The 22,198-nt window shown below is 40.7% G+C and overlaps 1 protein-coding gene across 1 annotated transcript in view; it reads right to left on the bottom strand.

Moving 5' to 3' along the window:
- Window positions 1-11,300, bottom strand: part of LOC123969661 (integrin alpha-L-like) — a 12,396-nt gene extending 1,096 nt beyond the window's left edge. Inside the window, exons 1-15 of the mRNA XM_046047269.1 lie at window positions 11,270-11,300; window positions 10,994-11,124; window positions 10,761-10,903; window positions 10,468-10,618; window positions 9,943-10,075; window positions 9,777-9,850; window positions 8,112-8,226; window positions 7,920-7,993; window positions 6,930-7,038; window positions 6,218-6,360; window positions 4,568-4,714; window positions 4,287-4,484; window positions 2,491-2,621; window positions 1,217-1,380; window positions 622-788 (exon numbers count right to left, since the gene is read on the bottom strand). Of these exons, the coding sequence (XP_045903225.1) occupies window positions 622-788; window positions 1,217-1,380; window positions 2,491-2,621; window positions 4,287-4,484; window positions 4,568-4,714; window positions 6,218-6,360; window positions 6,930-7,038; window positions 7,920-7,993; window positions 8,112-8,226; window positions 9,777-9,850; window positions 9,943-10,075; window positions 10,468-10,618; window positions 10,761-10,903; window positions 10,994-11,071 (1,827 nt within the window). The 5' untranslated portion in view covers window positions 11,072-11,124; window positions 11,270-11,300. The remainder of the gene's footprint in view (window positions 1-621; window positions 789-1,216; window positions 1,381-2,490; window positions 2,622-4,286; window positions 4,485-4,567; window positions 4,715-6,217; window positions 6,361-6,929; window positions 7,039-7,919; window positions 7,994-8,111; window positions 8,227-9,776; window positions 9,851-9,942; window positions 10,076-10,467; window positions 10,619-10,760; window positions 10,904-10,993; window positions 11,125-11,269) is intronic.
- Window positions 11,301-22,198: the final 10,898 nt, after the last annotated feature.

Genomic DNA, 22,198 nt, shown 5'->3' with positions numbered 1-22,198 from the left:
TGTCTCTTTAAGGCCCCCCCCCCCCCCCACCTTAAAGCCCACTGTCTTCTGATTGGCCGTTGTCTTACGTGTTTAGCAGGTTGCTGCGGGGATGGGACTGCATGTTCCTCTGTGGGCGTGGCCAGCACTCTCTGCTTGGAGCCACATATGGAAATGTTTTTATTAAATTTCAAACAGAGCGTTCAGAGCAGCAGGATATCTGAGGTTTGGGCTCACAGAGGTTTCTTTTAAATACTTTGACCTCGTTATTTAAAGCTTTGGTCATGTTTAACATGAACATCTGACATTCTAACATTATAGATAAGAGCCCGGCCCTGCGTATAACTGTGCGCTGTTGGACCCGCCCTTCCTTTTCTATCAATTGTTGAATAGCTGCTGTTTACTAATAAAGATTATTATGTAGTTATGTTTTTTATCCCTGTCTCCTGTGGTTATTTAACGCTTCTGCATTAATGGAGTTCTGCCACACTGGTACAAAACCTCCATTTATTATTAGTAATAAGTAATAAGTCCCTCTGCACTTCTAAGGTGTAAGGAGACCACCACCCTGAGATGTGCGCAGGCGGATGTATGGATTATTTACAGAGACAGGAGGTGAGTTTGTCTATAAAATCTCCATACAGGCCTGTAGACTGAGTAGTTGAAGCAGGTGTCTTTATCCCTGAGCTTTAGCGTTGAGGTAAGATTCCTAGCGGTCCAATCAGCTGGACTGAAGAAAGCTCGATGCGTTTGTCTCATTGGATCCACGCTGAGCGCACACGAGATGTTCAGTCCTGAGTTCACTGCCCCTGCAAAAGCATCCAAATGGATTCAATTAGCCACAAGGTGAGAAGCATCGGCAGCTGTTGAGGAGGTTGAAGGTTATCGGGGTAGGTAGGGTCAGCTGAATCTTAATTTATTAAGAATGCGAGGCTCTGCTAAGAGTAACTTGGCCGCAGGCTGAAAAGCAGTTTCACTTTGAACTACACCCCTCATGCGTCAGCAGAAACCGGTTTTAATGAAGAAGCTGGCAGATAAATGCTACAGAATGAGTGACCAGCTCTGGCTGTTGATGAACTGCACCCTCCAATATTCTTTTCCCCACCTTCAGATTACAAAGAATAAAATAAATATGAATCAGATGACGCGAAGTGAGACCAGATGTCTGACTGTCCGTCATGATGAACCCAACATGGCCCTTTCCTCACCTCTAACCCCCTGCGTACAGTTTCCCTACCTGCTTTGCTCTTTGTTGTTTCGACCAGCTCAAAGCAGGCCGTTAAGGTAACCATTGGCAGAACTCTATTTTCCTCAGTGTTTCCCAGACAGTCAGTTGTCTCAGTGCTTATCTTCTCAGGATGGAAAGACAGACGAGCCAAGACACTGAAGACAGGCCTGGACCTGGAAGACCACAAGGCAATTCAAAGTGCTTTACATTAAACATAAAAGCAACACAGGAAACAGGAAAAGAAACACGTTAAAATATCATTTAGAAAAGAGTGAAATGGAAAATAAAAACAGGCTGAGGGCTTAATGAGCAAATAATTTGAGTTACAATTATTTTTTGTCTCTGAAAAGAGGATAAACAGAGAAGGATCTACTCTCTCTAGCTGGTCTGGACTCGGGTCCATAGACATGTTACGTCTGAGGCTTCGCGCTGCAAACCCAACTTATCAGCTGGAAACCCCAAAACCCCTCGGACCCCACAGAGAAGCCAGGACACATCTGTCCGCAGGCCACGTTGATCCAGTTATACTCTAGACCCACTTGTGCGTTTACAAATCATCTCACTCTCTTTCTCTTTTCACTCAATCACCTGCTGATCTCTGGCCGGGGAAAAACTAAAAACAAAGACAAAGAAAACAGGACGTTACAGAGCAGTGAAAGCTACCAATCTACGGCTTTACATAAAGGCAGCGGTGAAAAGAAAAGTCTTCAGTCTTGATTTAAAAGAAATGACCTGCAGTTATCTGGGAGTTTGTTCCAGATATACGGAGCATAATAACTGAACGCTGCTTCTCCTTGTTTAGTTTTGACTCTGGGGACAGAAAGCAGACCTGATCCCAGACGACCTGAGAGGTCCGGATGGTTCGTAACGAAGCAGAAGATCAGAAATGTATTTTGGCCCTAAACCATTTAGTGCTTTATAAACTAACAGCAGGATTTTGAAATGGCCCAGGGCGCAAAATGTCGACATTAATAATAATAATCAAACGCACGTCGCGCTGTGAGTCCGGTCAGAGTGCTAACGTAACTGGTTACCGAGTTCTGCAATATAAACATCTAAGAACCGGGTCTGTTTGGGACTGTGAGTCGCCAACTTCAAATCTCGCTTAGGGCTCCAACACTGCCAGGGCCGGCCCCGGGATTAGTAAGACAGGATAACTAATGCACGAACTCCAGCCCAGGATTTCACTCTAGTCATTGTGTTCTGTGGATGAATCCGTCTGAGACACCATTTGTCTGTTTGTTGAGAAACATTCACTGCTTACCTACATTCACTTTTCATACCTCAAGACAACAGCCATGTCCTGTGATCCCACCACAATGTTTGGGAGTCCGTCCTCTCCGGGGCCGACGTCCCCATCGATAGCCTGTCCAAAGAATCTCATCCCGGGCTTTATTTTCTGTCCCAGGATCCTCTAGAAGGACAGAAAGTTGACCCCTGACACAGTGCATGATTTGCATATATGTGAAGCTCCTCATTAAAGAGAAAACTGGGCCCCTTTTTGCACAAAAAATTAGGTTCCTCTGACACCCTCCTGACGGAGGCGTGGCCAAACCTAGAGGGGTCCGGGGCCATGCACCCTCTTTAATGCACTATTTTTCCTGCTGTTTGAGATGACAGACTGCCTAAAAGTCTACATACTATCTGGGAAAAAGATGAACGTTGCTTTGGAAAATAATCGTCCTGCAGAGCTCCAATCTGTTTTGATTAATTGTTCTCCAGCTGGAGTTAATCACTCATTTTCACTCCTGGCAACTAAAAAGAGGCAAAACTTTTCTGATGTTACTGTTTTTAAGTCACATAACGAGGTACGGTAGAAATATGGTGTAACAGTTTCTGATCATCACTGGAGGCGGGAATCTCTCAGCACCTCATGACTGCGTTTCACTACGATTCAGAGGGCTGCGATTATAAAACCATTATCGAATCTCTGAATAAACGTTTTTTTCTATGGGATTTCTGGATAATTACTAAGCATTTCATTTGCACGTCAAAATCCAAAACAAAACGTCTCCTCATCAGCTTTAAAGGACTAGTTTACATCCCTAATTTACTTTACGGATTTCAGCTCCTTCATGGTCACCGCCGTCCTCCTCTAAAGATCATCATAAAGAACATTTTACATTTACTTTCACATTTCATTTCTTCTGGAGTCCCTATGTCACCCATTTGAAGATAATCCCGTCCTTCCTCTTCCTCCTCTGACTCATCTGTGGGACAAAACAGTCCCTCAAACACAGTCAGATCAGCTGACAATCGCTAGCGAGTGGTGATGAGCGGGTGAAGCATTCAGAAGCTGAGCAAACACAGCTGCATCTGGTGGCCTGTAAAACTTTTAGACTGAGGCTGAAACGGGATAAAAAATATTTGTCATCAGGGGGAAATGTCCTCATGCTTTCTAATCTTCATCGCCATATTTCTCAGTTATTCTCTCTTCTTGTTCCAGTAATGAGCTGAGATCAGCTGTAAAACGCCCTGAGATGATCATGTGATGCAAGCTCAGACACAATGTGTTGAAACTGTGCGCTGCACAGGAGGGAAACCAACATCTCTAATAGTGAGATAATGTCACCTAATAACATCTAACTGGCCAGCGATACAGTCACTTTACTGAAGTGTTAGAGCCTGAAACACTTGTCCACTGTCTGACGCTGCTTCTCTCTGCGTAAAAAACTTTGTCCATAACATCAGCTGGTTAGCTAGCTAGCACGCTCGCTCACTGAGGGGGCGCCAGTGAAACAAGCCAGACAACAGCCCCCTATCACGACGACAAAGAAGAAGAGTTCTGTTTTTCTTCTTCTTTAGTGGTTATTAGCGGTTGGCAAACCGGCTGAAAGATGCGTTACCGCCACCTCGGTAGAAGAGCTGTTGCTCCGTTGCTCTGCTCCAGGCAGAAAGACGGGGAACTTATTTTAAAAACCTAAAAGATCCGGGCTTTTGACAAAACATTCAGGGCTTAAGCCCAGTTACCCCCCCCCCGCCTATGGCCTACAGCCTGATCTATTGACATGTGTCTAACCCTGATGATGTGGATCACTGATCCTGACCGACGTGGAAATGTCTGAACAGACTGTCTCACCTGGCTGAAATGACTGCGTATCCCTCTGCGCCCGTCTCCCAGGTAGACGTACACAGCGCCCCTGTCATCGTCCTCCAGTGGGGCTCCAACAGCGACGTCTCGGAGCCCGTCTCCGTTCAGGTCTGCGAGACTGGATATGGTGGTGCCAAATCTCCCCGAGGAAGGTGCCGTCACATTCAGTTCACTTCTCAGTTCCATCTGTGGGGAATAAGAACACGAGTTAAAGGACTGACTAAACTAAAGCAGTGTCAGACTGAATCCTAACCTTTGTCACAGCCCACCTCATCAGTCAGCGTATAGACGTAGATCTGGCCTTGAGTCTTCTCCTGAGGCTGGTTAAAGAGGGGAGCTCCCACCAGCAGGAAGTCAGTGTTACCGTCAGAGTTGACATCTACTGAGCACAGCTCTGCACCAAAGTGGGAACCAGCCTGAAAGCGTGGGAGTTACAAACCAGGATTCAAGTAACTGAAGTTGGAAAAGAAGTTAAAAATGTTGAGAGACCCACATGTATCCATTCTGTCCAGGATAAAAGTGTTCTGTGCTGATGCCACTGCTTCGGTCTGGACAAGCAATATCTTCTCAGCAAGATTTCCATCCTCTAAGTCTCATCAGAGTTGCCCTCTGTGATCCTTCTCTATTATCTCTGGAGCCACTTGCACAGGATCACAAACCAGTCCACAATACATGCCATCTCAATGATTTATGGGGATAATATTTTAGTTCATTCTTTAAAAAATCTGAATGCCCCCTTTGTTAAGAATATTTAACATGTTTGGAAGTATTTCAGTGTATAAGATTACCTGGTGTGAGTCAGCATTGCTAACCCTACCTCAGCTCAGTCGATATCCCAACAGTAATTTCAGGGATTAATCTTTGGCTTTGCTGAATGTAGGCTGTAGAAAACCCAGCTCACCACATAACAGCAATGTCTACGGTTCACATTTACATTTATTCATTCAGCTGACGCTTTTATCCAAAGCGACTTACAGCTGCTGTACATGTCGGTAACCCTTTGGTATGGAATCAGATTTGTGCCAATTTAGTCAAACAAAACCTTTTAAACATCAAACAAAGAAAAAGGATTTGAATGAGAATCATTCAGTCACCTCAACAGTAAAACATGTCATTTGCAAACAAACTGCTATTGGTCTTTTTACTCTTTTGATAATAGCTTCACGTTTTGTTTGCAGTTCTGACACAAATGTCTCGTGTGGGCGGGTTTTTCAGGGGTGCATCTTCATTGGCTAATGAGTGTTTGAGTGACAACTCAGCGCCCCAGACGTGCAGCTGTTTTGACACCCTAAACACTGGAAAGATTAATAAAGTGAGTATTGATCATATATCCGTTTTGTTGTTTTAAACCTTGCAGACATCTTCAGAGGTCTGTTCGGGTCTGCAGGTCTCACAATTTTACATTGTTCTACAAAGAAAAGGCAAATTACTGCGTTTTGTAATGAAAGCTGTCACACTCACACACAGTACAGGCTAACATTACTTAGTTAGCAATCGTTTTAGATAATGCGTTAGCGTTAATTTAAAAGCTTAACTTCTAACTTAAGACAACAAAACAGCTAGCAGGCTAAATTGACAAAATAGGCACAAATCTCATTCCATACTTTGGAGCCAGGTGAAGTTGTGCCAAACTCTGCTTCTACAATGCTTTTCTCTCTCCCTACATTTCCTGTTTCTCTCACACCGACTATCAAACTAAAGGAAAAAATACTACTAATAATATTTTATAAATAATAAATACATCTGGCATACTCTCCTGTCTGTATGGTACAAAATCCAAACTTTTACTAAATTAAATTACTTTAAATTACAACATCTTTATTTTTTCCCACATTTGAGTCATTCAAGTACAAGAAGTTTTTGTTTTCCAGCATATGTATGATAAAGCAGTTAAAAACTTTCTCAAGACAGTTACCAACCTGGTCCCCATTTATTCTTTGGGCTGCGGTCCAGTTGTTACAATCTTGTCTGAAAAGTACGACCTGTCCCGTGTGCTCAAATGTTGGTGCACCCGTGAAATATAGAGGAGCGTTGTTCTTCTGTCCAACAGCAATAGAGTATCCTGCAACACATTTCACAATCTATATATTCACTCACATCAAATTGCAAATAATATATATGTATACTGTCTAAGAGAAGGAACTGTTCAGTTTCTAAAATCACGCTCAGTTTCCAGTAAGAAGCTTAATGCTACTGTTTGTTATTATGAAGCGGTTGTAGAAACACTTTCACTCAGGTTATGATCCCATTAATTTACTATCTTAAACCCATCATTTAGTTAGTATAGTTTATATAGTAAGAGTTTATGTGGCTCAGGTCCTATCCGTTTGGTGACACCTGAACTTGCTTGATGACCTTGGATCCCTTCTTCATACATGTTACAATCTTTTTATAATGTTTTCATCCTGATATGTCTATACAGGAATTTTACTGGTCTATCTGGTGCTCTTCCTGAGATTTCTGTAATTTTCCGTAAGCTTTACAGAAGCCACCTGAGGCAAATTTGTGACATAATTGATTTGACTTGCATCACCTAAAATAAAATAGAACATCAACATCTCATTCCAAGTAAATAAAAATATTAAAGAAGCAGATAATCTGAACAGAAATAAATCACTTTATGTAAAATACCCATGTAGGAGTCCTTCTGCACGTGTGGAACTTCAGTTTGTGTTGGCTTTCGTTCGTGAAGAGAACCACGCCAGCTGTTTGTTCCAACTGAACCCAGCATCAAGGTATCCTGTTCACATAAACGTGCAGGTCTGGTTAAAGCATTGAAATGAGCGGAGCTACCAACACTTAACTGACCTGTGCAGTCAGACAACTTTGATTGTGTTTGTTTGGTCCAGCGAGGCGGCGGAGTGGAAATCATTGAACAGACATCTAAAAATCAGGGACCGCCGCTGTCAGGCCAGTCTTCACCTTCTCAGTCCACGGGGACTTGGCTTCGGAACAAGAAGGTGGCCTTTTAAGTCCAGCACGGATCACTCAGGGAGGAGTATGGACTAGTAGCCGGGCAGGTGGCAGTTCACTTCCTGGGCACTGCTGAGGTGACCTTGGGCAACGCACCGAACCACTAACGTCTCAGTACGACTGACTGGAAAACCCTCTAGCGGTACGAGTTATTAAAAAAACAAGTGCTTGAGGAACACCAAGTGCATCAAAGTGAGAGTTTTAATAACCGGTCAATGTATTTACATACACTAATTACCTCACAGTAATGACGAAATGAAAGGTACATATTCAGTTGTCCTCCTTGCTAAGGACAGAACGTACTTTGGAAAGGTGGATACTACAATTATCTTCCTTTTTCAGTCTGTTTAAGAGGGAACAGATTGTTCAGTGGAGCAGACTTTTTATAACTCAACTAAGACTGCAAGATATTGCTGAGTGTGAGCTCTTCACTCATGCCGTTGCAGAAAAGCGTAACATAATAGTCCAAAGTAGGTGTAGTGTAGCACATAACCTGACTTTATTCATATTTTATGAAACTGTTGTTACTGTATACAAACCGTATGTTTACCTGATATTTTTCTGTCTAAAGGTGTACTGTTTACCTGCACCCAGGAAAAGATGTAGATTATGAATGTGTCAAGATTAGGTCTTTTTGGTTTTACTCACCTTGTGGAAAACAGCACTGAATCTGCTCTGAGACATTTCATCAGTCATTTCTTGCGCCCGAGCCACTTTGGTGCCTGAATATACATGGTATCAACATGGTATCGTTGAATAATATTTTACTGCAAACATAATATAGGACAAGATGATATAATGACCACAGGGTGGGAGACGTTTATACTAAATGTCTTTTACATTGGGAAGCAGGTTTAAAAGAGGTGATCTGTTGAAGATGTTCTGTAGTCTTGTAACACACGCTGTTCAGATAGGAGTTCTCCCAACATTCTTGGACCACACTTGGACTGCAGACCTAGATAAGAACATAACAGAGGCAGATGAAACTTAGCATGTTAGGAACATTTGCAAATAAACACTACAGTTTTTTTTTATAATCGCTAACAAGTGTTTCCCTATACGTACAGTTTTTTTCTATTGCTTAAACAATATCAGCAGGCTTTTGAACTAAAATTTCAAAACCATAACTCTATTCTCCTAAACTCTACACACAAATCCCTTCATTTCTCATTGCCTACACCATGCGGTCATTTAGAAAGCACTGACATTCAATATTGTTCACTCAAGTCAGCAAAGCTGGAGCTCAATTAGCACACAGCTACAAAGGTGGAAACAAACAGTCACAATTGATAACACACCAATCAGAAGCTTCAATAGATAAAAGGGCCGGAGTCAGTTCATTCAGTTTTGGAACAATGGATCCAGAGAGATGTGAAGGAAGAGGTAGAGGACACCAGAGAGGAGGAGGGGGAGCAGTATAGAGAGGAGAAAGAGGAGATGGAAGCGGAACAGTAGGAGTTAGAGGAGGAGGAGGAGGAGAACAAGAATCTCTGGCCTGTCCCAGACCAAAGACAGGACGCTGGGGCAGAATGATTAGTTGTTTGTTGTGTTGTACTGCACAGTACACTGAGGAATAAAACATATGCAAATGTTTACATTTGTTGTTTCTTTTGTTGTGTTCATCATGTGAAAAGGTTTCTAAAGGGGGAGAATCACAAACAACATTACTTATAACCAGTTTTTGTAGTATTGTTTTGAATTTATCTCACCAGTGTGTCAGACTGTGTTCTAGTGTGTTGTGTGTTTTTGAGGGCTCGTGCGTCACGTCTGAGGGCAAAGTTTGGTTTTTCAGCAAAATTGATTGAGTTTGAGTGGAAAGCTTCATTTTTACCTGAGGACCTAGGACATTTGGGGAATTGGGTGACAAGTCATGGGTTTGTGTTTAGAGTTTGGAGAAAAAGAGGCATCATTTAAAGAAATGTGTTTAAGCAGTCGAGAAAAACTTTTAACACAGCAACACACCTAACTTACACAATTAGCCAAATAGCACATTTTCTGCTCAAAACCAAATTTTCTTAATTAATTAGAAAATGGAATGGAATCACAATGTTGTTGTGTTTAGAAAATTAATTAATCAGTTCCATTGTACCATCCATAACTTTTAAAGGTCTGGAGTCTTTGCAAAGGACAAAGTAGGATACTACAAATATGATCCTTTTTCAGTTGAGCAGTTTGTCAGGGCACACTTTTTTTTTTAACACAATCAAGACTGCAAGGTATTGCTGAGGTGAGCTCTTCACTCATGCCATGGCAGATAAGTATAACAAAATAGTCCAAAATAGGTGTTGTGTACCACAGAACCAGACTTCATTCATATTTCACGACTCTGTTGTTACTGTATACTGTATGTTTTCATGATCAAATACTTTTCTGTCTAAAGGTACTGTTCACCTGCAGCTCTGTGTATAAAGGGTTAGCAAGCACAGTGATGATGGACTACAGTTAAGAAGGTAAAAGATGTAGATTATGAATGCGTCCAGATTAGGTCTTTTTGATTTTACTCACCTTGTGGAAAACAGCACTGAATCTGCTCTGAGACATTTCATCAGTCATTTCTTGCGCTCGAGCCACTTTGGTGCCTGAATATAAAGAAAGTGTTTGATGTTTCTATTGCAGGGGCACACCAGGAAGATAAAATGGATTACTCCAGTTAAAAACAATTGTACATCACCTTCCATTATAATGATCTTGTGAAAGTTTTCCAGTATCCCTGTGAGTTCGTCGTAGTTCTCAATTCTGAAGGTATATTTGTCAGTTGGATCTGAAGCAATGTCCTTAAAATGATCCAGCTTAGCAGCTTTGACCTGAAACCAGAATGCTGCTTGAAATTATGAAGTACCTCCAAGTCCGGTGTCAGCAAGATAAACGATACCATGTTGCACAATAATACACTCAAAACTGGAATCAGAACAAGTTGCTCTATTTAAGGCTGAGATCAGCCACAACTGTTACAGTATTAATGGAAGACAAAGTATTTGTAATGTCCCCATGCTAGCAAATGTAAATGTCTGAACACGTCTGTTTTCTTCCGAGAAGTACGACGGTGAATCATCTGCATAGCAGTGAACAGATCGGTTCCAAGGATTGATCCCCGAGGTCCCTGGTTGTTTTAGCTAAACACATGACTCAACAGAGATTCATCTACAGGACAAATAAAACAGAATACTGTGACAGGTTATATCACATGACAGCTTACCGCAATGACAAAGCGAATGATGTGTTTTTCATTATATCTTTTAATAATCCCATATGCGTCTGTATCACTGGGATCTCCATCTGTGATTAGTACCAGAACTTTAGTTGCATCAGGAGAAGCACCTGCACCTGGGTTGTCAAAGATTTCCTCCCTGAAAATAAATGAATATGTAGTACTTCAACAAATGATATGCTCATAATCATACAGTTGTACTGTGCCACTTCTCGTCAACAACAGCTGATATTTTAATGTAATTCAGTAGTTCGAGACTTTGAGAACTGTTTGTAACTTACAACACAAATCTGAGAGCTTTGTGTGTGTTGGTGAGACTCTTCATATGGGGTTCTTTCTTAAGTTTATCGAGTGCTCTGCCAGCTTTAAAGTGACTAAAGTCAAAAACCATCCTGTAATCAAATGAGAACTGAACTGCTGCAAACTGAAAAAAGCAGACACATAAGTTTACATATAATATTGCGTGTATAATTAAGTAAGTCCTATGAGTGCTTTCATGCAGTAGTGCAGTGACCTTGACTGATGTGTTTGTAAGGCTGTTCATAACATCCTCTATGAAATCTTTATTTTTGTTGAACTCTGCTTCTGTCATACTTCCTGATCCATCAAAAAGAAAGACAAGGTCCACTGTCTTTTTGGTGCATTCTGTAAAAAATAGAGTTAAAATGTGCTAAGAATATTTAGTCAGGACCAAAACACTGAGAATAATTTTTTACTGCAAAAAGTAATATAGGACAAGATGTTACAATTACAGAGGGGGAGAAGTTTAGAGTCTCTAAATGTCCTTTACCTCGGACCCCAGGTGTGTAACAGGAGATTTGCTGAAGAGGATCTAAGATGTTCAGATGGGAGTTTTCATTACATTCATGGATTGCACTTGGACTGCAGACCTAGATCAGAAAATAAAATTCATCACAATGAATTGTTTTGCTTAGAACTTCACAGAAATGTCACAGAGATGGTGTATTTTATCTAACTTATTGGGCTTTGTGATTTTATTACCGTGTATAGGGAGAGTGTGGCATCTTCAGCTATCGACAGTCCGAAGTGTTTGATGGGTAATATTTTGTTTGTGACAGATATTTCTGTGAAAATAGCATCTGATCAGTATAAAATACCATCATTCAGCTACAGTAAGAAACATGGCTGAATCCAATTGTCTGAACACCCCCCCCCCTTCTCTTTCTGTCTCACTGTCTCACTGTCTACCTGTCTCTGTCTGTCTCTGTCTGTCTCACTGTATCACTGTCTATCTGTCTCTGTCTGTCTCTGTCTGTCTCACTGTATCACTGTCTATCTGTCTCTGTCTGTCTCTGTCTGTCTCACTGTATCACTGTCTACCTGTCTCTGTCTGTCTCTGTCTGTATCACTGTTTACCTGTCTCTGTCTGTCTCACTGTATCACTGTCTACCTGTCTCTGTCTGTCTCACTGTATCACTGTATCACTGTCTATCTGTCTCTGTCTGTCTCTGTCTGTCTCACTGTATCACTGTCTACCTGTCTCTGTCTGTCTCTGTCTGTCTCTGTCTGTATCACTGTATCACTGTCTATCTGTCTCTGTCTGTCTCTGTCTGTATCACTGTTTACCTGTCTCTGTCTGTCTCTGTCTGTATCACTGTTTACCTGTCTCTGTCTGTCTCACTGTATCACTGTCTATCTGTCTCTGTCTGTCTCTGTCTGTCTCACTGTATCACTGTCTATCTGTCTCTGTCTGTCTCTGTCTGTATCACTGTCTACCTGTCTCTGTCTGTCTCACTGTCTCACTGTCTACCTGTCTCTGTCTGTCTCACTGTCTACCTGTCTCTGTCTCTCTGACTGTTCCTCTCTTTCTAAACCTCTCGGCACATGCAGAGTTTTGGAGGTCTGGATTGCTAATGTCGATTGTGAAATATTGACATGAACATAATGAATAATCATATGGATGACACACTGAAACTACAACTTTATTACAGCTCGGCCATTATTAATAATGATAACTGAATGTGTGTCTAGTTAATATTAAGTTAAAGGTTCAGTGGGTAAGGTGTGTGTGTGTTAAGGAGGATCTATTTACAAAAATATAATATCCATAGTTATGTTTTCAGTGCTGTATAAAGACCTGACATAATGAACCGTTGTGTTTTTATTACCTTAGAATGAGACATTTCTATCTATGCCTCTTGCATGGAAGTCGCCATGTTGCACTGCCATGTTTCTACGGTAGCTGAAATGGACAAACTGCTCTACAGAGCGTGTTTCGTCACTACCTTGAATACGTACGATAAGGAAGAAGTAACGTTAGTAGTAGTCGTAGTCGATGGTTTATTATTGGGAAGAAAAGAAGAGAAATTTGGACACATGGAAGCCCACACGCATCTTTAACACAAGAGGCGACAGAGCGTGTCTCCTGCACGCCTGCAAAGGGAGGGGTGAGCAACGAGTGAAGGTGCATTCATGTTAGGGCTGAACGATTCATCGTTTTTGCGATTTGAAAGAACGCGATTAGCTAATCGTGAAGACGCCGATTAAAATATAGGTTTTTATTTAATTAATTAATACTCAATTAATTAATTATACGCATCTAAACACTCAAGCAGTTACAAATCCATTCCGTCGTCGTCCTTGGGTGACAGATCTGCTCACCAATCACAAGCGCCATGCTTCTCCTGTTACGGTCCTACTCACCAATCAGAGCGGGCACAGGGCGTGTACGTTTTAGAACAACAATCAAAACTAGAGGAAAACGTGGTGATGATGGCGCCAGGCGAACCGACACAGTCCGGCGTCAACTTGTACTGAAGTGTTCAGCAGCGGAGCGTTTAGCTGCCCTACGTTGTGAACGTGTTGTTAATTTGTCATTTTGTGTGCTTCAACTACAGATCACGGCAAAACTTCAATTAAAAAAATAATCACAAATCGAATCGTAATATCTGGCAGAAAAATCACAATTAGATTTTCCCCCCAAATCGTTCAGCCCTAATTCATGTGGTGTCAGAATGTTTTTTTCCTGCTTAAATCCTTGTTGCACGAAGAGAAAAAGTGAACATGGGACATAAACAAGTGTACAGAACTTCAATCACGTATTCACGTATCAGACAAATTTTGCAAACATGTAATTTGAAATATGGTTATAACGGTTAATTTGCGGTCCATGTAGAGTGAACTAGATGTCTGCGCACTGATAAAGCTAATCCAACACTTCTTTGTTGTAGTGTCCATGTTGATTCCACATTCCTGATTAAGAGCACATGAACACACACTGAAGTTGGAATAACAACTTCACAACTCGTGCACTGTGAGACGCTGGCTGCAATTTGCAACCCTCACCACTAGATGCCACTAAAACTTACACACTGAACCTTTAACAAATATTCTTTAAGATAAATAGCATACTGTGTGTAATTGTTCATGAATTGCCTTTCCTGTGCCATTACATTAATTACAGGATCGACCTCTCGGCATTGGTGATGTAATGATTAAGGTCTGAATTCCCGTCTCATGGCACATTTTATCCCTCATAGTTCGGTGCCTTTGCAGACTTGATGTTCAGATGGTGAGCGCTTCTGACACGTCACAGTACAAATGACTGAGGTCTGTAAGTCCAGAGGGTCGACTTTTGGATTTAGCCTATGTTTTCATTTTATATTTTATGCAGTATTTCTACATATATAATTTCCTGATTAATTGTGGAATATTTATTTCACAAAACATATTTATGTACCTGGAATAACGAGGCACCGGTGGGTTTGGTTTAGATCACGTTTGCATGTTTCTTCCAATCCGTTTAGCTGCTGAGGTGCAGTGACAGCTCTCCTGGGGGTGAGGTCAACAGACATGAAAATATTAACCTTTAACAATGCATTTGCTCTACACACATGTAAGTGCATGCCACAATTCATTATCGATCAACTCTCTGACATTTAATAATGATGATGTAAATATGGTATACAGGTGATGACTTAATAGCACACTGCTCTGGCATTGGACAATGTTGGCATAGCAACACAGTTAGTAAAATTGCGCTCACCCTGTATTGATAAACGTGCAAACGTGTGATTAAGAGCATTTATACGGCCATTTTTTGGCAAACTGTGAAAAAACAACAACGACAACAATGATGTAAGTCCCAGCTGCTGCATGTGCTTAGCTTCTTCTTTCTTTTGCTGAGGGAGGGGGTTGCCTTTACCTATTTGCTTTGTTAAAATAGTAAATAGAAGCCAAGTGGCCTTTGAACTTCTCAGGCTCTCATTAGAACACGGCCCAACTTCATGGGTTGCATTTATGACCATCTTGAGAAAACAATTTGGAACCAGGGGGCAGAGTTGGACACAAATGTACGATTGAACACCAAATACATGCTGTTAAATGTAATTTCTGCTGTAGGCTAGATAAACATAAATCATAAAGTAACATTTGTATTTCAAACAAATGGCAAACTTATTAGCACATGTTAACAAAACTCCCTCCACCCTCATGCATCATGGGAATTCTGAGGGAGGGGCGTAGGCTGCGTGTGCGCAGCAGTTTATTTATGGCGTTGACGTCCTCTGGAAGCCTCTGAGGAGCGTTTCAGCAGCGGAGCGCGCAGCTGCCCCACGTTAATGACTAGTTGTTAATAGTCCTTTTTGTGCTTCTTCTACATTCTTCAGAGGTCTCTGTGGATCACTTTTGTTTCTCGTCTTGACGGGTGCATCTAGCAACTACCACAGGGAGCATTTCAGAATAAGAGCGTTTTACCTGCCTGACTTTGCAGACACATTTTAGATTTTGTTGATTTGGTGATTAGTGCTTGCTTTTGTGCTTCTACTATGATTAAGTAGCTACGGAAGTCCGTAACGGGTATTTTATTTTGAAAATTGACCGAATTCCTGTGTGATGTAGTAACATCACTAGTTACTTTTAATACCAAGTAATAAGTAATGTATTAGTATTACTTTTTTAAGGAGCAATAAGTAACACTGTAAATGATCAATATCAAGTATTTAACAATATGAGTAAATACCTTTTGACTGAAACATAGCACTTACCCGTTGTTCTTGCCAGAGATGATCTGAAGCACCTTGTTTCCAAAGAAATCGTTTTTTTCCGTGGTATAGATGTGGGGGGTGGTTGTATCAATGTTGAAGGTGAAAGATACAGATGTGGCTGCAATTTATAGAAAGAAATGATATGTTCAGTCCTGACGGATTCCTCTGTTGAAGGTTTTACACACTTTCACTTCTACTCTTATCCATGTTTACCGAATCATTTGTGGGTATTTGCCACAACTCTAACCCAAGACTCCGTTTCCCTGTTAGCCAAAAGAGATTCAACCCAGACCTATCTCGCTTCTTGCTATAACACTAAACCCCATTCTCAACCAAATGCTCAGTGGCCTAAACCCATTTGTCTAATCAATCACTCTTTCGGCAAAACCTTAAATAAGTTCAGGTAGTTAGACACTTTTTGCAAATCTCATCCACTCTTTTTGCAAAAATCTATTCTCACTCACTAAAAGACAATTTGCACTGTGATGCACTTGTTTTGCAAAATGGTAAATACACGTTAAACACAGCTACAACCCAGCTGTCATCTTTTACACACAACAACAACAACACACACACACAACATAACGATAATTCTGTACACTTGTTTCTAATGATGTCATCAAACCAAAATGTGGTCAAGTTCCTGGCCAGCGTGGCGGCAATGTCACCCTTTGGCCAAGCTATAAGTAAGGGACAGGTTCTCTACTGTCATTCAACCTTGAGGCCATTGTCAGGGAAAACAAGTCCTTTCCAAAGAATACGGAGTCAAATAGACGTGATGAATCATTCTTTATGTAACGTGGTCACGGAAAGAACGCACGGTTTCTCTCCCAAACTCAGCATTTCCTCTTCTTAAATACAGAACAAGCACAAAACACAACAGCCAATAGTAAACTGACAAGACAAATGGTAGACAAGGGAAACAAATAGCAGATCACATCTAGAGTATTAGCATACACTCAAAAGCTCTTCCTGATCTGAGAAAGGAAATGCAAATGTATGTGGCATCAGAGATGTTTCCCTACCTCTTGATTAGTCTATGTTAAAACTCCCACCTACATGCCAGCAGATGTTTATTTTAAGTCAGAAAATACTTTGATTAAAAAAAAACAACCTGTGACCAATGCTAATTTGTCAAAGTTTAGTTACAGTGAATCACACCATATAACTCTGAACATTTTCTCTGCCTGCTGGTGGAAGGTCTATGACTGAAATTAATTTACTGTGCTAGAGAAAATCTCTTACAGGTAATGGAATTGGCCAGTGGTGAGATAGGTGTGGTGTCAGGCTGAATCCAGCACACCAGAGGCTTTTCCTCCTTTGCTTGGCAAGGGAGCTGAAGCAGAATGAATCTTTCATTGACTTTGATTTTGGAGTGGCCTTTTATTGTGGCTGGCCTAAGGCCTTTTATTGTGGCCGGCCTAAGGCCTTTTGTTGTGTATTATCTCGGTAAAGGAGAAGTGCTCACTAACACAGATTCTGACAGATTTGTGAACATTATTTGAGAGAAATAGGCCTTTTGTGCACATAGTGAAACTCTTAGATCTTTGAGTTCAGCTCATGATGAAAAGTTCAGTGTATTTACTGTACTAAGTTGTGACTTTTTTAAAACTGGAAAAAATCATCTCCACTTAATGGCAGAGAGTGGTTAAACGGCCTCAAAAGGAAGTCTGCAAGATTAATTAAGATAAATTAATGCATCCAAGCAATTCTGGATGAAACCAACACCAAGTGGAGCTAATTAGCAGGGTTTCAAGATCTACCACGTCATCGCTAGCATCTCCATAAATACCCACGTCGCAGCTTCTCTTCTTCTTCGCTCCCGCATTCTGCACCCCCCTTTTTCTGTCCTGCCTCCTGATCTCCTTCTTCCTCTCCATAGGGTTATAAGGGGGTCCGTCATGCCCTACATTTCCCTGTCGTAGCTTCCCCACAATCCTTTAAATGTCTATGCAGCAACTGCAAGCCTCAGACATCTTTCTGTCTCGATCATCAATAACTAATTCATCGTACCTGTCGATTGTGAGGTCCTTGCTAGCGAAACAGCAAACGATGTCCTTGGTTGGCTGCTGCTGCCCTTGGATCAGATATTTTGTTGAACTCAATCAACCTCCTTAAATTGATCATCTGACTCTTGCCCACCTTCTTCATTACCAGAATGACCCATTTACTTACTAGGAGTTATTGCAAAATTTGCGTATATGTGACCTAAAGCAAATACTGTGAGTTGTAACAGAAAGAGATAAGACTCAAGGCCATCTGGATAACCAGACCTCGGCTCGGAGCTCTCATTATACGACTGTCTCTTCATACCTTTGACAGTTGGTGAGTGATAAGTGTAAAATGAATTGTTAAGAATAGCACAGTGAAAGACAACACAATAAAATTTGTAAGAAAAATCACTTGCAAAAGATCTCGGCACATCATCATCAGGATTATAGATTTCAGCACATGGTCTAGAAGTTAAGACACATCTCAAATGAAAAAGTTGTTACTTAAGAGGGCTCAGTGTTCCTGAAACCCTGCCTGTAACCTTAATCTTTGCATGTAAACTCCCCATGAAGCCACAAATTTGAGATTTCTACATTTCTGTTTGCGTGTTTGAACTTTAGACAGACACGGGTTAGCTTATTCCTCCTGTCTCCAGTCTTTACATTAGCCCTCACGTCAGATCTTTACTCTAAGCACAGACATGAGGTTTCTGTCTTCTCGTCTCACTCGCCTATTAGCACATTTCTCAAATGTTGAATTAATCCTTTAGACTCAGCCTCGAGACCGCCTCGACTCTTTCCCCAGACTAATAAAGCACTCCTAGCTATTAGCTTCGGTAGATAAATATTGTTTTAGATCTTACCAACAGCCACCACGTATGTAAGCCAGACAAAATGATGCTTCACATGCATCTTTTCCACTAGACTCCATCCAGACTGAGGGACTATGTAAAAACGATTGCAGGGGGAGGAGGGAGGAGAGTTGTAATTTTGTTTGCTTAAGAAGAGTCTGACTTTTTTGGTAGAGCAGAAGAGAGCTCTTAACTTTTCTTCTTATCCCATATTTATGTCCCTATTTCCAGGTTCGTCCATTCAGTACCAAGGTAAATGCACCGATGGAAGTCAACTCTGGAAAGCCAGAAACAAAGAACGTTGTGCCCATGCAGCAGTTACATCAGCAATACTGCTGCCTCGTCCTCGAAGCTTTTGAGATACACTGCACTTAAAAGCAGTTTATCTGTTCTGGTCACTCACAGGGAAACATCTGACACGTGTGTCTCAGAGATGGCTGGTTAAACTCCTGTTCAATGAATTATCCATGAACTCCAAACAACAAACTAAGTCCAAGTTAATGTCCAATATGTAAATGGACATCTCTTTCTCTTTTATGCTGTCAAACCTGCCAATGAATCTGAAAATGGACCCCACAACAAGATCAATTTGCCTGTCACCCAGTTATATTTCTATTTTTGCAGCATCTTGTGGACTATTGAACAGGAATCAACCATCCTTGTAAAAGAAGGTGAAACAGACAAACAATATCAGATTACAGCACTGCCACCTGCACAGGGAGGTAAGGGCTGCCCTTGCATTTTCATACTTTACAGAACTTTCCAATCCTCCTCCGCCCTTCACACCTGTCCCTTATTTCTTCATCTAACCCCAACATATTATTTATTTAGGCAACTTTCCCTCTTTCTTCTGCCAGACTGTCAAAGTTGCAATGATGCTATTATGGTCCACTGCTTGCAGATCTTGATCCTGATCTGGTACTATCTCCTCTGCACGTGTTTTCAGACCAGCTGTCCGTCTCTGAGTACGTACCTTGCCCTGTTGGATTTGTTTGCCTATTTGGACTGACCTTTGGTTGCAGAACAGTTTCTCTGCCTACATGTGGGGACCTCTTCCCTGTAAATGCATAAGGATATTAGGAATATATATTGATTGCATAGCCTATTTGATACAGTAGTAAATGCATTTAAACAGTAAAAAACTTAAATGTATGGTAACACCAATCTGCAGCCACACTACTGGCTGTTTAAGACTGGACAAAGGCAAAATGCTAACATCAGCATGCTAACATGCAAACAACAAAGATTCAGATGTTTAGCAGCTATAAATTTTACCATGTTTACTGTCTTAGTTTAGCACGTTAGTGTGCCAAGATAGCTAAATAGCACTTCACATAAAGAAAAGCTGAGGTCGACTGGAATCTCATTCATAGCAGGCATTTCGTCCGAAGTTTTGGGTAAATTAAACCTTTGACCTGATGATGGTGCTCAAAGAATATCTTTCTTAATGGCAGTCCATCCATATTTGTTGAGATAAAATCACAAATGTCTGCTTAGAGTTTACACTCTGTGAACCACGATTAGGCTGCATTTGGTATCAATACATCAAGTAACTGTTGACATTTTTCACTGGATAAGCGAACATTTTAACCTGCTGGTGGTGCTACAGTCAGCCTTTAGGACACATCCTTACACCACACATATCTGTACCAAATTTCATGGCAATGCATCCAATATTATCTGAGACATTTCAACACCAAAGAAGTGGACTGACCGACAGACCAACATTGCCCTTAGAATCATGCAGGTGTTTAGCAGTGATCATCTGGAAGACTTTATAGCATCTTTTGATGAGTGTGACAACATGGATGCTGCACCGAGATAGCTTGCTCAATGCCAATATTAGGATGGCAACGCCAGCATGTCTGAAATGAGCAAACCTCATAAACGCATTCATATTTACGTAAAGCTTCCTTGCATTTATTTGCTGTTTTAGTTGCAGTTTTTATGCCTACACATTTTTTTTTTGCACCATGCTTTTTTTGTATACATACAAAAGGAGATATGGGATACATATTATTTTGTCTGTTTAAATTAATTAAAAGATTTTGTCATTTCTCTAAAAAGTTTTGTTTTTTATAGAGGAAATACCATTAAAAGTACACAATACACAACCGTACAGCTGTATGCACAGCTGTTGTGCAAAGCCATCTGGTTACCACAGGAAATGGTTTTTGTTTCTTGCAAACACAAAGGATTGTTGCAAACACAAGATAATACTTGGAAATTCAACTCACCCAGACATTATGGGCAAAGTGTTTTAACCACGCGGACCCGGGCACCTACTTCCAGGAAAAACGTCTAAAATAAAAAACCCAAAATAAATCAGTAATATCGCCTCAACCATCAGGCCTAGATGCATAATTCTGGTCTCCTTTGAAAGGTCAGAAGCTAATGAATATAAATCCATTGTACATTAACATATTTATTTTACCATTACAGACTACAGGGAGATGAAATACAGAAGAAATTTGATATTTTCATCTCATATTTTTTTGGTAAAAAAAAGCTATATTTTAATGCAATAAACCATCAAAGCCATCATAAGGTAGATTATAATGCACCTGAATATCTTCTAATACACCTGGAATACAACTGTAACTGTAAATCTGATGAAAAGAAACTGATATACAGCAGGTCGCCAGCAGTGGCCGATACAGACCGCCTCCGCCAAAGCAAACTCTTCTTCTCTACTTAAATAAAATGCAAATTAATTATTTAAAAATCATACAATGTGATTTTCTGGATTTTTGTTTAAGATTCCGTCTCTCGCAGTTGAAGTGTACCTATGATAACATTTACAGACGTCTACATGCTTTGTAAGTAGGAAAACCTGCAAAATCAGCAGTGTATCAAATACTTGTTCTCCCCACTGTATGTATCTGTATGTGTTGGGCAATCGTTCTTCAAATAAACTAGTTGACCTTTTCCTGTAAAAATCAACGACAGCTTCTGTAGGAGTGCACTGACTGCAAAGCCTACTCAAGATTACAGACATCACGGAGCATAAATACTTTTTCTCATATTAGACTATATAGTTATTTAATTGAAATATAGCTAGATAGCCAAATATAGCCTTAAGCAGCCACACTACTGGCTGTTTAAGACTGGACAAAGGCAAAATGCTAACATCAGCATGCTAACATGCAAACAACAAAGATTCAGATGTTTAGCAGCTATAAATTTTACCATGTTTACTGTCTTAGTTTAGCACGTTAGTGTGCCAAGATAGCTAAATAGCACTTCACATAAAGAAAAGCTGAGGTCGACTGGAATCTCATTCATAGCAGGCATTTCGTCCGAAGTTTTGGGTAAATTAAACCTTTGACCTGATGATGGTGCTCAAAGAATATCTTTCTTAATGGCAGTCCATCCATATTTGTTGAGATAAAATCACAAATGTCTGCTTAGAGTTTACACTCTGTGAACCACGATTAGGCTGCATTTGGTATCAATACATCAAGTAACTGTTGACATTTTTCACTGGATAAGCGAACATTTTAACCTGCTGGTGGTGCTACAGTCAGCCTTTAGGACACATCCTTACACCACACATATCTGTACCAAATTTCATGGCAATGCATCCAATATTATCTGAGACATTTCAACACCAAAGAAGTGGACTGACCGACAGACCAACATTGCCCTTAGAATCATGCAGGTGTTTAGCAGTGATCATCTGGAAGACTTTATAGCATCTTTTGATGAGTGTGACAACATGGATGCTGCACCGAGATAGCTTGCTCAATGCCAATATTAGGATGGCAACGCCAGCATGTCTGAAATGAGCAAACCTCATAAACGCATTCATATTTACGTAAAGCTTCCTTGCATTTATTTGCTGTTTTAGTTGCAGTTTTTATGCCTACAC

The sequence above is a fragment of the Micropterus dolomieu genome, linkage group LG04 (assembly GCF_021292245.1).
Source record: "Micropterus dolomieu isolate WLL.071019.BEF.003 ecotype Adirondacks linkage group LG04, ASM2129224v1, whole genome shotgun sequence".
In the NCBI taxonomy this organism is placed as follows: Eukaryota; Metazoa; Chordata; class Actinopteri; order Centrarchiformes; family Centrarchidae; genus Micropterus; species Micropterus dolomieu.
This window is presented reverse-complemented; position numbering and strand designations above follow the sequence as displayed.